The sequence below is a fragment of the Lissotriton vulgaris genome, chromosome 5, assembly GCF_964263255.1.
Source record: "Lissotriton vulgaris chromosome 5, aLisVul1.2, whole genome shotgun sequence".
NCBI lineage: Eukaryota > Metazoa > Chordata > Amphibia > Caudata > Salamandridae > Lissotriton > Lissotriton vulgaris.
In genome coordinates this window covers 318,585,066-318,601,368 of record NC_141693.1, presented here as the reverse complement: position 1 = coordinate 318,601,368, position 16,303 = coordinate 318,585,066, and the positions used below count along the sequence as shown (strand labels likewise).

The 16,303-nt window shown below is 44.8% G+C and overlaps 1 protein-coding gene across 1 annotated transcript in view; it reads left to right on the top strand.

Annotated features, from left to right (window-relative positions):
• Positions 1-16,303, top strand: part of TTC34 (tetratricopeptide repeat domain 34) — a 554,282-nt gene that overhangs the window by 30,353 nt on the left and 507,626 nt on the right. Inside the window, exon 2 of the mRNA XM_086920058.1 lies at positions 2,541-4,205. Coding sequence (XP_086776184.1) covers positions 2,602-4,205 — 1,604 coding nt within the window. The 5' untranslated portion in view covers positions 2,541-2,601. The remainder of the gene's footprint in view (positions 1-2,540; positions 4,206-16,303) is intronic.

The following is a 16,303-nucleotide window of genomic DNA, read 5'->3' as shown; positions in this document are numbered from 1 at the left end:
ATCCATTCAAAATATTTTGACTACCTTTTGGCCCTCTGAGGCCCTACCTGAGTATTGTAATTAAAACATCATCTGACAAGAATATTGTGTCCTAAGTATTGTTTACCAGAAATTTTTTCCATGAGTATTAATAGTATAACATCTAAACCCAAATAGATAAATGTTTTTGTAAACAACATTCAGACCGCAATTTTTCTGTCAGACAATGTTTTTGCTAACACTTTCCTGACCTACAGCTCTCTCTGCATTTTAAACACACACACACACACGCATGCTCGTACACACACTCAAAACGAACATCTATATGAACAGTTTGTATGTGTGTGAGTGTGTGTGTATGTATGTGTATGCCCACTGCTCTTCCTCGATGCTGCTGCCATTCTAGACAGTGATCAATCAATCAATACTTGTAAAGTGCACCATAAAAACCCAGTCAGTTCAGTTCAGTTCAAAAATCAAAGTTTATTTGGACAATTGTCCTTTAACAGATAAAACATTTTAAAAAGCAATTCATTGTTACATAAAAACTTTAAGGCAGTATATGACTTACAACTCATTAAAATGGGTCAAACACGGCTTGCGCTAATCGCAATTTATAATTTGTTTAACTTTTTGCATAAATCTCCCCAGTGCACAAGTAATATCTAAATTCATCATTTCTATTAGGAGGACACTTGCAGCAAGTCTATTATGTATACCGTATTTTTTAAAAATAGGACCTAAGATCTCTTTTCGTGGTTCTAAAAGCTTTGTACAATCCAATAAAATATGCATCATGTCGCATGTGGGTCCCAGTATACACTTACAGTTTCCAATACTATCTATCATCACTGATTTTACTCTAGTCTTACAATGATAAGGATTCAATCCAGTTCTTAATCTTAGAACTTCTCTCCTCAGCCATCTATTCGGTAGTCTATCCATATAAGGAAAATGTGTATCTTTTCGCCAGGCCTGGGCCATAAACTCTACCGACTTTTTCGTCGCCAAATAATCTTGGTCCTCGGCTCTGGATACTTCATATCCTACCTCCCTAATGGCCCGATGTAGGTAAATCTAATTTACCACTTCTAAAATACCGAATCATACCGATTCGGTATTTAAGAAGTGGTAAATTAGAGGGGGGAAATGTATGTAATTCTGATTCGGTAAATACCGAATCGGTAAGATTCGATATTTACCGATTCTGGAAATACCAAATCGGTATCCCCCATTGATTCCTATGGGCCTTGAAGCCCATAGGAATCAATGTGGAATACCGAATCGGTATTTACCGATTCAGTAAATTCCGAATGTTGCAAGGGTGCAGGGGGTGTCACTTTGACACCCTCTAGCACCCCAATTCCGGACTTGTGTGCCATGTGGCACACAGACATGCCCTAAGGGCATGTCTGTGTGTCACATTGCACAGGTGTGCATGCACAGATATGCATGCACACCTGAATTCGGTATTTTACCACCCAATAGGGTTGGGTGGTAAAACACCGATTCTAAAGGGCCTTTGGCACTCAGAAGAGTCCCACCTACATGTAGATTTACCGAATCGGTAAATATACCGATTCGGTATTTTACCGAATCGGTAAATATACCGATTCGGTAAATTTACTGAATCGGTAAAATAGGCCCCCTACATCAAGAAAACCCATTTACCGGTCGGTAACGGCTGAATCGGCCGTTACCGGCCGGTAAATGGTGACCTACATCGGGCCCTAAGAGCCTTCCTTGTGACTTCCATTTGGAGAGTCACAGGACTTACATCCAGTCTCAGCAATTTACCATCCTTCTTAAGGGAATTTCTAACTACTTTAGCCCATGATCGTTCACTCGTCAAGGTTTCCCTCCTACACCATTGCAAGACTTTTAGATCTTCCTCAGTGCCCAAACGCTGCCAGAATCTAACTAGGGCCATACAGACTGTAAACCTCCAATAGGTTACACATGTTTCTAACCTTACAGCTTGCATCATTGAACATTTAGGGAGTGAGAATAGATTTTTCAAAACTTTTCCCTCCTCTACATCCCAATCATGTTTAACACCCAAAAACCCAGCCTGCCCATCTCTTCCTCCTCCATACCTCTATACTGGTGAGTCTGGTCCTCAAATGCCCATGTTGGAGAGCCCTCTCTTCAAATTCATTAGGAAGAAATATTCGCCACAGCACTGTCTCTTCCAGATTCAACGACTACTTAGGAACTATGGAGGAAATTCAACTGAGCAAGACTGCCATGTGTACTCATAAACACACGCGTTGTTTTACTCCATGATTCTCAGCTAGTTATTCAGTAGAAGATTTATGGACTGAATAACAAGGACGGTCTATGGGAATGCCTTATCACGAGTACAGATGATTAAGCAAATGGATTATGACAAAAATGATATGGCTGTACTTTCAACTAGCTCAGTACTGGTGATAGTACAAGAAGCAAATCAATTTCAATTCATGTGTGCACTCCCACTTTATGTGCTTCTCAAATAGTACCTGATTCATTTTCTTGTAGCCTACCCTGGTTTTGATATCCATCTTCTGTTTCTTTTACAGGTGCCCAGGTAAATCTACCTTCTGCCTTTTGGTCAACGATGTGAAGTTGAATGCTTTTGAAATGTCTGCTCAGGAGCTGATGGCTCGCTTGTGCCGAGATGGCGACCTTCATTTCGCTAAGGGAGATGTGCTGTCAGGTACAGCTTTTTACATGGCCGCATTCAGCTGCAACGCCCCCGTTGCCTTGCAGAAGACCAGATCCCTGGAGGACTTGCAATGGAAGGACGTCATTTCCACCCTGGAGAGCTGGTGCCTAGGTGACAGCGAAATACCTAAAATCAAGTGTGACGGAATGTCCATTGTCTCTCTCAACACTGGCATTGCTGCCGTTTTCCTATCAACCCTTTGCCCAAACAACTTTGCTGCATGCATCTACAAAATGAGCACTTTGCTACATGGCAAGCGATATGAAGAAGTGGTGAGCAGGTGCAATTCCTTGTTAAACACCTACCCTCAGCACTCAGTGCCGCTGCTTCTCACCAGGGCTCTAGCATGGGTGTTGTCCCAAACCCATTCCAGCAACGGGGTTGTGGACTACGTACAGGCCTTTGTCAAGCACAGCCAAGACACCATGGAATATGTTAGTAGAAAGCAGAAGGAATATCTCCCACAAATCACTCAGGCCTTTCACAGCTACATCTCCACGCACGAGAAGGATGCAGACAATGGCTTTCGTGACAGCCTTCTTGGGGACTGCCATCGCTTTCTTTCTTGCCTGGCACCTGATGACATGCGCATTTGTAAGACACAGACAGCATACTTGCTTGAGAACTGCAACTATGAAGAGCAAGTGGTTGTCTACTCCAAGGCTATCGATGCCTTATCCTTGGAGAGCAACCTCAAAATTGATAAAATTTGTTGTCTACTCGTGGACCGGGCAAGGGCTTATTTTTCGTTGGGTGCCCATACTAAAGAGATGCTCCAGGACTTAGCAGGAGCCTTCCAGAAAAGCCCCACCATGGCTCAAAAACACTTTGAAGAAGTTTTCTCCACCGAGGATGCTGAAAGGATTGAGAAGAAAGCTAAGAATAACCTGGAATCTGAATTTTCAGACTTTAGGGAAGCAGTGCGCATGCGCCCAGATCTGAGGTCTAATACAGAAGCTCAGCTACTCCTACCCATAATCCAGACCCTTCGGCTTCTAATCCTTGTATCTCCCAGCTCCAAGCGTGAAATGAGTGTCCGCCTTGCAGACTGCCAGTTGCTTGCTGGGGATTTCCGAGGGGCTTTGGACATCTGCAACCACTTGTTGGTGTCAGATCAAAAAACCTATTACAACACGCTTTTGGTCCTGCGGGGCTTCTGTGGGCTCCACGCCAATGACCATCATGGGGCCCTGGAAGATTTCCAGCAGATTGTGGAGCATGACTCCCCTCACCCTAGCAGTTGTGTCAAAGCCCTCTGTGGGCGCGGGCTTATCCGCATGTTGGCAGGCAGTCCATACCTCACTGCCTTGGACTACGTCACCGCCTGCAAGCTAAAAATGGAGGAAACCATACTCACGATAAAATCTTACATCCCATGGAATCAAAGAGGACTGCTCTTCAAGGTCCTCCAGGAAGAAGGGCAGAAGATTCTGCAGAGGAAACCACCCAATCCAACTGGAAGCAGTGGGCTGCGGGTGAAAAAGGCGACTGAGCAGAATGGCATGCTGTCTAAAGAAGGGTATGAGTGATTTCTGTTTGCATTCATTTAATTTCTTTTATATAAAGAGATTATCCCTTAGATTGTTCCATTCTATCAATATATTTTTCATGTCTGTCCAAATTTACAGGGTTTTTTGTATCTAGATTGATTCTTTCTTTTAGACCTGTAACAATAATGTGAACTTGAGAATAGATGGCCGTCTACCAGGAGTCAGCATTGGGCAATATTTACAAGCGCGTATCGCCACAGGAATGTCACTTTATAAAGACGTTTCTGTGACGATAGGGGCTTCACCTTATTTACAAGGCTGTGTTAAGCCACTTAACGTGGCTTTATGCCTCCTTGTAAAGAAGGCACCTTTTCACGCTATACTTAGCGACAAAGGGGTGGGCAGTGGGTGTTGCAGTGGGCATTCCACCGCAACACCCATTAATTTTGACGCTGCCCCATATTTACAAGAGTGGCGTAAATATGGGCAGCGCCCAAATTAAAACCAGGGAAAACCTGGTCTTACCGGGCACAACAAGGAGAAATGCTTTATTTCTCCTCGCTTTTGCTGCTTTAATGTGTGCTGCATTGTGCAGAACACATAAAAACAGCAAAACGTCATGAATGATTGTTTATGAACAGGAAGGTGTACCTTACTGCACATAAACAATCATTTTAAAAATGACGAGTTTCTACTTCTATCTATTCTGCACGAAGCAGCACACATAAGGTACAGCCCTGTGTTTCAGAAGTGGTGGAGCGCAGAGTTAAGCCAAGTAGGCTAATGCAGCACTCCGTCACTTCTTTGTAAATATGCCCCAAAATCCTTTTCCGGCGTTCACCTTTGTTAAATAGGATTCTTTGGGTTAAAATATGTCATATGTAGGAGTATGCTAAGGTGCAGAGGCCTTGACTTCGCTAATTGCAAATGTCCTTGTAAACAATGCCATTTTCGTGAACCCTGAAGTTTTTTCAAATAGAGAAAAAATGGAAATCTGCTTTGCAGAATGAAGGTTTTTGCTGCTGCCTACGGCTGGCAGTAGGCCCCCTGGCATTCGATTACCTTAAAAGGAGGTAATGTAGCACACCTTTCCATTCCCTACTGAGGTAGGTCCAGGACAGGATTTCCTACAGGAGGGAAAGGAGATGAGTTGAGCTACTGTGCTTCCCACGTGATCTTCCATTCATTTAGACTTAAGTTATTCTTCCCTTACATATTGGTAAACCGAATTCCTTATAATTTGGCTAGGGACTTCTCTGAGCTTTTTGTGGACCTTCACATACTCTTAGACAGGGAGTGGAAACTAGAAACATCAATGTCATTAGCTCAAAGACGGTCACACAGAAAGTTGGCGAAACATTTCTATGTCCCAGCTTTAGCAGTTTGTACAGGAGAAGTACACCCTAATGCCAGTCATGGGTCCAGGACATGGGAGGCACCACTTGAGGGTTAGGACACATTCCATCTGAGGACAGTAGCAGGTCCAGGGCAGGTCCAGTTGGAACTTGTCCTCCAGGTAGTTGCAGGAAAAGGCCTCTGGAAGCTTATTGTGTCCTGTAGCTCAAATGAGAGGTCAGCACGCTGACCCTTGGAGCCATTTCTTGAGTCCTGGTCTCAAAGAAACCAGGTCCAGGCTTCCTTCATGATTCCAACAGAAGGGCAATCCTTCTTCTAATCGTCACAGGTGAAGTTGTGTTCTGAGAGGAAATTTATAGGTTCCACTTTTATGCCCCCTGAGAGAAATTGGGTTGGTTGAGGGGAGTGAAAAGCTATTCACGCAACAGCCCCAATCAGCCCAGGGTGGACCACAAAATGTCATTAAATTAATGTATGCTTAACCCGCTGGTAGCTTGGCACAAAAGCAGTTAGTCTTCACTTAGAAGCAATGTGGATAGAATTTATGCAGCACACAAACAGTAATAAAGTGAAAACACAACTCAAGAAAAAGGTAATAAATTATATGACACCAAACTGATAAAAGTCCTATCAGTATAATGGGAGATAAGCAATTTTGAAGATTTCTGGTAAGTATAGATCTTAAAGACACAAAAGCACTACTCATGGTTATCTGGTTGTGTGAAACCGGATGGAAGTCACAAATTCATGCTGACTATGATGGAGTGCAGGCCTGATACAGGGACCAGGTTAGTCCTGATGAAAAAGTTACCTTCTAAAGTCCAGTGCGAAGAGTTCTGTTTTAAGTGAGGTAGGCTGCGAGGAGCATGGAAAGTGTTGAAGATGGTTGTCACCATAGTGTGAAGATCATGCCTGGCGTCGGGGGTAGTCGTCACTGTAGCACAAAGATCCTGTCGGACGTCATGGCCGATCGATGTTAGAGATTCACATTTGCAGTCACTGCTGGCTTTTGATGTTTTAGTGCAAAGTGCAGATCTTGCTTTGCCAGTCTTTACTAGTGGTCACTTTAGCGCACAGTCGGGTTCACTGGAGCTTCGCGTTGTTGGGCACCACGATCTATAGTGCGAACAGGCCTGTTTGCGGTCACAAAGATCCCCAAACCTAATGATTTATCCTTTTCTTCTAGGAGGAGCTCAACTAATGCCACACCATGGGTCCAGGATAAGCATGAGCGGATTTTGCGGATTGGCAATCCGCGAATTTTGCGGATTTGCGGATTCGCAATCCGCAAAATCCGCGAATTCCCGCGAATTTGCGGATTTTTTTTTTTTTTGTGTTCGCCCGTGTTTCTGCCAGTTCGCGAGGGTTTTTACAATTTCGCAATTTGCGAACTTACCTGTCGGGTCGCAAGTTTTGCGAACTTGTTATTTCTACGTGTCCAGCCTGTTTGGGACACTCTTCTTCATCACTGCCACTCTCTGTCACCACTGCCACTCTCTGACTACTCATGCCACCCTCTGGCCCACCCATGCCACCCTCTGTTTCATCACTACACCCTCTGGTTGTCCAGTGTACATTATTTTCGGCAAAGCAAAGCACACCTTCCCTGCCTCAAGTGACCTGAATTAATTTGGGGCTGATTAATGTGTCACAGAATATTTTTTTAGCTGGCACCTGCTTCCTTAGTGCGCCCTGATTAGTGATCTTTTGCACTTGCTAAGTGCTTTCATTGTTGCAAAATTAGTTACAACACCTGCCCTGCCCCAACTGACAATAATGAATTAGGGGCTGATTAATGGATTTTAACTTCCAGCCTGGCTCCTGCTTGTCTCCCTTAGCTGTAATTCAGGACCTTTGTGGCATATGTGTAACTATTCTGAGGTTCAGAGCAGGGTCACATAATAGTTTCAACTGGCAACTGAACTCTGGAGGGGCCCCTCAGGAAGCCCTACAGGAAATGGCTACTAATGATGTGCCTGAACTTTTGAACCTGGTAAGTAGTTACTTTCAGTTTTGCCAAGATCGTATTTCTGCAATTTCGCACTTATTCGCGGGGCGCGAACTCACGCTAACAGTGCGAGCAGTGCGAGCAAAATCCGCTGCTCGCGGATTTGCGGATTTTGCGGGAAATTCGCAAATCTCGCGGATTGCGGATTTCCCGAAAATCCGCAAAATCCGCGAGCGGAACGGATTTTCCGCCCACGCCTAGTCCAGGACCTGAGAGGCACCTCTTGGGGATCAGGAACTCACTCCATCAGAGGCAAGCTGGGTTTAGGCAGGTCGGGTTGCAGGGGAGGTCTGGTTGCAGTATGTCAGCTAGCAGTTGCAGAGAGGACTCTGGATTTTGTTGTGACCCTGTAGCTCAGAGCAAGAAGTCAGTCAGGTAATCTATGGAGTCACTTCACCTGGGATGAAGGATGCAGATCTAGTCTTCCATCTCAGACCAAAAGGCAGTCCTAAAGCAACAGGGTAGTCGTCTGGAAGCAGAACAGTCCATCTTTGGTAGTATCCAGAGGTCCAGTAGTATACTAAAAGTGGGTCTGAGGATCCCAGTTTTATACCTGGTGCCCCCTTTGAAGTGGGAGAAGCTTCTGCCTGGAATTTTCTGCCTCCCTGCCCTAGTCCCAGTCTGTCTAGGGGCACAATAGGCTAGTGAGAAGTCATTTGTGAGTGTGCTGGGCCAGTGCCTTTTAAGTGCTAGTGTGGTAGGTGATAACTCCGTCCCTACCATCAAGCAAGGATTGTCCATCCAGCCAACAACCACACCTATTGTGTTACTATCTAGGAGGAATACACAAAGGCTACCTGCCAGCTACACCTACACATGTGTCCCAGGAACAGACTGCAGGCACCAAACGATTAAGACAAGAAAATACCAACTTTATGAAAGTTACTTTTCCAGAATTGTCATTGAAAATCCAACTTTTCCATTGAAGAAGATTTTAAATTACATTCCTCAGTCAACAAACATGACATTCCTCCCTGCTCGTAATCAAACTTGATCACTTATTGAATGTAATAAGGTTAACCTAGGTTATCCTTTGGCAGAGGTAGGCTTGCAATAATGAAAAATGAATTTGAGAGTTTTTCATTAACAGGAAATGTAAAACCTAAACGTTCAAGAGATGTTTAGGACTGGCAAAAGGTTTATTTTACCAGGTCGAAATGGCAGTTTAAAATGCACATATAGGCTGCAATGGCAGGATTGAGACATGCTTTTAAAAAGACTACTAAAGTGGGAGGCACAATAAGTGCTGCAGGCCCATAGCATTTATTTACAGACCCTAGGTAGGTGTAGTACTACTTTACAAGAAATGTAAAAGTAAATTAAATGTGCCAATTGGATGTAAGCCAATTTGATCAGGTTTAAAGGAGAGAGCACAAACACTTTAGTACTGGTCAGCAGTGGCAAAGTGCACAGAGTACTAAGGCCAACAAAAACAGATTCAGAAAAATAGAGGGGCGAAGGCAAAATGTTTGGGGGTGACACTGCAGAGAGGGCCAGGTCTAAATTGACCACCCACCAGCCTAAAGCCTAAAGCCAGAGTAGATTAATCAATATGCTGATGGGTTTCCTGCTTAGGTGATATAACACGGAGAATGCCCTACTACTGCAGAGGCACATTTCAGTTCAATGCCCTTCTGAACTCAGTTGGATCCCTCTGTCTACACTCTTCTGAGCCTCTGGACAGACCCATGGGGAACCATTTTCCTCACTCGTGGACCCTATCTATGAAGCTCCTAACCTTGATTTGCTCAGCGATGCAACCCCATAGGCAGACAGTACCAACATGGCACACTATGTGATGTGGCCCATTCTGCCCCTTGGATCAGACTTCTGTCCCCAACACAAGGAACACTTTGCCACTAGACAGTTGCAAACACTGGCCACTAACAGCTGTCAGTTTCAAGGACCAGGTCATTGACCATACATGGTTCTTTGGCTCCTGAGGTTTCTCAGAGAGGGGTGCAAATGCTTCAGGTGATAGGTACACTTTTTCACATTTCCTTTCCACCACTCCAGAGGTTATAGCCTAAGACTGGTTCCCCTGCCCAGGGTCTGTACCCTGAGGCTGAACATGTGGCAGGGGCGAGTCCTTACTCCCCCTACCCATGAGCTTCAATACACTCTGCATGGGAGTGGGACCCCCAGAAAACAGAGCTTTCAGGGCGCCATGGTTGGCCACACTGGTGGTAATGAAGTACCCAGAATGTGTTCAATGAGTTTCTGGGGGATACATACCCTTGTGAAGCTCACACTAAGGGGTGCTCTTTTAGGAGAGATCAGGTTCCCTCGCTTGTGCCCCAAATGGGAGTATTCAAAGTACTGGGGATAAAAATGGGTACTCTGGACCACTGCCCACCAGAACCTCCCCTCCTATTCTTAGAAGGGGTATGGAAACCCTTCCCTCCCACACTATTCTCAGACCTATCTGGGTCACTGTGTACCTCTGTTGGGGCGATCCTGAACCACCCTTCTCAGGAGCACTTCCAGGTACTTTTCACAGACTCTTTGGTGCTAACCAAGAGGCCTGCCTCCTTTGCAAGCTCCCTGGGGTCAGTGATCTTGCAGTCAACCAATTGTTGGCGCAACTCTGTAAAACAACTACTGAACATGGGTTCTCTCAAAATTAGATTATATAGCCCCTAATATCTATTAACTTGGTTGCCCTTCACCCAACCATTCCATGTCTTTCTGGAGAAGTCCATAAAATCTACCCAAGACTGGTCCATCAGACTGTGACGGTCCCTAAACCTTAAGCTGTATTCCTCTGGGGTGAGGCTAAACGTAGTGTTTAGGGTTGCCTTCAGGGGGGGTATAGGACATCTGGTCAGCCACCTCTAACTCCAATAGGGTATCCTCCATCCAGCTGACATGTTCCTCTACAGACTGGCCCCCCAAAACTCTTCTGCGATCCTATGCAATCTAAGGCCTACCTCATAGACTGTGAAACACCTATTAATATCATCCCCCATTTCAAAGCAGGACACCACGTCTTTGGATATGTGGTCTCTGTGATCTCCATTGGACAGTGTGCTGTTGCTGTCATCATTTCTACTGGACTCTGACACATGTTTGGCATTTAAGACCTAATCTTTTAGACTCAGTTCATGAGTCCACAACATCCTTTTTTCTGCCAAGACCCTATCAGCCTCAGCCCTCTCCTTTCTAAAGCCCTTTCTGCCTCAGCTTTTCTGTCTTCTGCAGCCAGTCAGTCTATCTGCATCTTCAGGTCCCTCTCCGCCTGTCTGTCCTTCAACTCTTCTGGAGACAGGGTGTGGGTGGATACACTGTTTCCCGCATTGGTTCCATCAGGGGACTCCATCTCTGGGGGCCCTCCTCTCTCTTCTGGAGCTATTGCTAAATCACACTCCTCCTCCTCCTTATCATTACTCTCAGGGCCATCACCCTCTTGTTTCTCTGTAGAAGAATTCCACCAGTGTGCTACATCAAAATCATACTGGGCATCCCAATGGTCCTGCTTAATGGACTCCTTCATTGTGGTCAGAGCCCCTCCTTGCAGAACTTTTTCGGCCCCCTCTTATTGTAGTATGATAGGCAGTTTGGATCTATTTTTATTCTCCATTCTGGTAAGGTTTCACAGATGCAACAACAAAAGAGTCCAAAGTGAATTGAAGGTGAAGTAGGAAATAATGTTGGGAAAATTACCAATTTAAGAGAAAAAAAGAGTATTTAAAAAGAGGTCGAATGTGGTTTCAAATTAGTAATACTGGGAATTTTTGTGTTATACAAATCACTATATGGTACCGCACAAACACAAGTAATGGATCCTACCAATAGGCACCAAATTGAGAAACTGTGTTGTTGGTTGATGGGGATGGCGGAAACCCTACACAAGCAAAGAGCCACAATCTTTGTCAGCATGAACCACAAAAAGCCTGTGCCTAACCCTCTAGTAGTTTGGCACAGAAGCAGTCAGGCTTAACTTAGAGGAAATGTGTAAAGCATTTATGCAGCACACAAACTGTCATAAAGTGAAAACACAAGCCAAGAAAAGTTCCACACCACTTAGAAAAATAGAGTTAAATGTAATTAACTATTTGATACCAAAGTAGTAGAACCGGAGATATGCAATTTTGAAGATTCTGGTAAGTATAGCCCTAAATGCACAAAGCTCCAACAGTGGTTATCTGGTTGTGCGGGACCGGGTGAAAGTCATAATTTCAGGCAGACCATGATGGAGCATAGGCCCGATATGGGGACCAGGTTATTCCAGCTGCAAAAATTACCTTCTAATGTTCAGCTCATACTTTTCTGTTCGAGGTCGATGAGGATGAGGAGCAGGGAGAGTGCAAAGGATTAGTGTTGCTGTAGTGCAACTAGCAGGCCGGGCGTCGCTGGTGCTGATTGCTATAGCATAACGATTCTGTTGAGCTTCGTGCTATCGATTTGGGTTGACTGGCACCCCAAGCTGTTGATGGTATAGCGCGAAGTGCAGATCTCACATTGCCAGACATCGCGGGTGGTTGCGGTATAAGAGTCTGAATCACTGGAGCTTCGGTTGGCTGCCTGGACAGGAGTCAAGATCTTGGTACAAACACGTCTGTTTGTTGTTGCAAACAGCCCAAAAAATAAATATTTTTAATTTTCATTAAGGAGAAGCTCACCTGCTGCCACATCAATGGTCCAGGACCAGAGAGGCACCATTTGGGGATCAGGAACTCGATCCAGCAGAGGCCAACAGGGCTCAGACAGGTCAAGGCTGCCCAAACAGTCAGTATGAACAACAGTGAGCAAGCCACTCTCCCAGGTCCAGCTTCAGCAGGTCAGCTGGGCAGTTGCATAGAGACCCCTGGAGCTTTTTGTTTTTCTGTAGCTCAGAAAAGAAGTTCTGTAAGCTGATCCTTGGAGTCATTTTGCCTGAGAAGAAGGGTACAGGTCTTGTTTTCCTTTTCAGGCTGCAGGGGATGCCTCAAGCAGCAGGGTAGTCCTCTGGCAGCAGGTTAGTCTTTCTTCTGTAGTGTTCAGAGGTCCAGAAATGTACCAAAGAGTGGATCTGAGGGTCCTATGGTTGTATCTGTTGCCCCCTTTGAAGTGTGAGAAAATTCTGGGGTCCCTCTCTGACCTTTCCAGAATATCCTGCCTCCCTGCCCTGGTCCCAGCCTGTCTGGCAGCACAATAAGCTAGTGTGAAGTCCTTTGTGAGTGTGCTAGGCCAGTGCCTTTCAAGTGCTAGTGTGGTACGTGACAGTTCCCCCCATCAAGCCAGGATGACGCATCCTGCCAACACTCAGACCCTCTATTGTGATACTATCTGGGAGAATACACAAATGCTAGCTGCCAACTACACCTAGGCATGTGACCCAGGAACAGGCTGCAGGCTCCTAATGATAAGGGAAAGAAAATGCCAACTTTCTAAAAGTGTCATTTTTAGAATAGTGGCTTAAAATCTGGCTTTACCATTAAAGAGGATTTAAATTTCAATTCCTCAGACTCTAAACATTACATTTCTACCTGCTCCTAATCATAAGTTATCACTTAATAAATATAATAAGGTAATCCAAGATTATCCTAAGGCGAGGTAGGCGTTGCAATAATTATAGTATGCCGGCTCTCTATTTAGTTCACTAAAATGAAGTACACTGTGCAGACAGTCCAGTGAGACCCAGATTAGTATACATAGGCAAAAGTAGATATTTCTAACACGCTATTAGTGGCAGTGTCGGTGAGCAGTTAGGCTTATCAGAGGGTAGTGCTAAACATTTGTTGTACCTACAGAGGCAATAAATGAGACACACACTCAAGAATAAATCCGAGACCAACTTATAAAAATAACACCAATTTTTATGTCATTTTTCAGACCAAGAACTTGATTCTACAATAAGTACTTATGAATTTTTCGAATCCACAAAATGAAGTCAATTGGAGAATAGAGAAAAATGCATGTAAAATCGCACAGTTAGATTTCAAGGTTCACCTTCGGAATTTAAGTAGGTAACAAGGCCAGGCCCAAAGTTCCACCAACAGATGCTCAGGAGCATCTCGGATTTGGCTGAGAGCAGGGTGCTGAGGTAGTTGGCAGCTGGTGTGATACGAAGAAGGAGGCCACTTGAAAACACACTGCACTCCAGGGAGTTGGTCGCAAGGGCCTTAACTCCATGAGAGCACAGCTGGATCGTCGCCACCAAGGCCGGTTGGACCGAGTGCAGAGCAGATAGGTCAGCTGGGTGGCACACGTCAAGACATCCTCATGCTTGCTTCCTGGACAGTTTGAGTCTGGAATGGACTCTTTGTTTCACGGTATGCTGTAGGGGTCTGGTACCCCAGATATTGGTGTGGCATGGCTCCAATGATGTACCACTTTTGGTTTGAGTGTTGCATCAGAGCCGCCGGGGAGCAACCAGATGACGAACTGAACTTCGCGAGTTCAGTGCCTGAGGACTGCAGGTGAGTAGTACCTCTACTCCAAGGGAGTTGTTTGGTTATCTGCAGAAGGTTGGGGGAGCTCCACGGTTCTGCGAGGTCGCACAGCTGCAGATCGAGACAGCACTCCATAAATGTCAAGTCTTTTATTCAGCTGGCAGGGTTTGGTGCCAATTTTCTGCAGCAGGGATTCAGACTTTGGGCCAGGAGGGCTTCTTCATCCTTTTCTTCTCTGTGTCCATCACATCTAAGTTCAGGCTTGAGTTCAGGGTCTGGGGATGCCACCCAAATACTACATTTAGGGGCATTAAATGGGGAGACAGGTAGAAGCCAATAGGTTCCTTACCTTGAGGGTGCCTACACCCTCTAAGTGATCACTTACTTTGGTAAGGGGCACTACTCTAGCCCCGATAGATTGTTTTCCTATGATCTCAAGATGGAGGATTTACAAAAGTGGGATCCACATCGCCATCCACACCTTAGGGATGTGTTGGCTGAATATGGACACACCTCCTCATCTAACCCCCAGTCCTCTCTTTCAACCTCTATCCCTGAGGCCACCCAATAAAGTTCGAGTGGACCCCTGGAGATAGTTTAACTTCCACCACGTTCACATTTTCTTTGCACTCTGCCCGTTGGTTGCCTTCTCTTACTGCTCATCTTTGAGAAAACGTCTCAGCTCCTCCCCTCTGGGGAGTTGTAACCCACACCTTGGATCTTGCAGTCCAGGTGTGAGGAGGGAACCTAATGATGAAGCATGTCACCATATGGTAAATGAGGGTTCTTGTCCTGAAGGGATTCCTTTCTTTTCCTTTCTTCCTTCCTGGTAGTTTTACTACAAAAAGACAAATGCCAAGATACACACTTTATCTGTTTGACTTTACAAGCCAGACATACATTGTGTGAATATGTTTATGTATTAGGGATCAGTACATTCTTGGCATTCCAGATCCCTTTAGATCCTTTGTGTGGAGATCAGTTTAAAACTGCACACAGAGGCTGCAATGACAGGCCTGAAAACATGTTTTAAAAAAAGGCCACTTAAGTGGGTGTCACAATAAGTGCTGCAGGCCTACTAGTATCATTTAATTTACAGGCCCCGGGTTCACATAGTACTACTTTATTAGGGACTTGCAAGTAAATGAAATGTGCTAATTGGGTGTAAGGCAATTTGACCATGTTTGTAGGAGCGAGTACAAGCACTTTAGTACTGGTCAGAAGTGGCAAAGTGTTGCAGAGTTCTAAGACCAACAAAATGGGTTCTGAAAACAGGAGGGGTGAAGGCAGAAAGTTTGGGGGTGACCCTGCAGAGAAGACCAGGTCCAACACCCAGTGCCAGCCTGTTGTTAGAGGGAAAGCATGTGTCTACTTCTAAACCAGTTCTGGTCCATTCCTGTACCCCAACCAAGTTTGGTGCCAGCCTTGCCAGAGAGACAAAGGATAGGCAGACACAGGTGTGAGCTGCATCAGCTAGTAACAGGGTAGATCTTCTTTAACCCCTTCGATGCTTGTGACAAGGTCAACTCGTCATGGGTGTTACCTGCGCTGTGCGTTTGACGAGTTGACCTTGTCACCAACAATGGGATTTTGAAAATTGCAGCTCACAACGGGAATGTACTATAGCAAGGATGCGGTTAAAGTCAGGAAGTGGCTGGGTACAAACTCCAGGCAATGTTTTGAAGCTCAAGCAGGGTCTGGGTACAGCCCCCAGGCCTTTCTGCTCAGGAGAGGAACAACCCTTCCCACACCCAAGGCCCCTTTACCACTGTCTAGTAGCAATACACATAACACTCCAGGGTAGCCATCAGAGAGCTGGTGACACTGGACAATGGCAGAAAGTAATATTTGGCTTAGGCAGGAAAATTACAACTTTCTAAAAGAGTCATTTTCAAAATATTAATATAAACTCTGACTTTACTATAGGTTAGAATTTAAATCGCTATTCAAATGAGTCCTGGAATCATGTTTCTAGCTGCGCCCAAACTAAGGTTAAGCATTATAAATTGTTATAATGTAACCAAGTGTTTTTCTATTCCAGAATCAGTGAAAAACAACTTTTGTGGATTTTCATTGCCAGCAATTGGCTTTCAGGGTCTACATTAGGGGTGACTTACAAGCTTTAAAAATTACGTTTTATGCCTGATAAAACCTTTATTTCACCAGGTTGAAGTAGTAGTTTAAAACTTAGCTCTATATTTTAGCGTTCACTGTATCCTCATTTCCATTTTTCATTCAAGGGCTCATTTTGCATTAGAATTTAAATTTCGGCCAGGCCTAGATCTAACTGCTATTGTGACTTTGTTTAGAGCACACTGTTGTAGGAAGGGTACAGCTTATTTAGATAATATTCTGGGTAACTTACACATAGCCCCTAAACCCACTTACA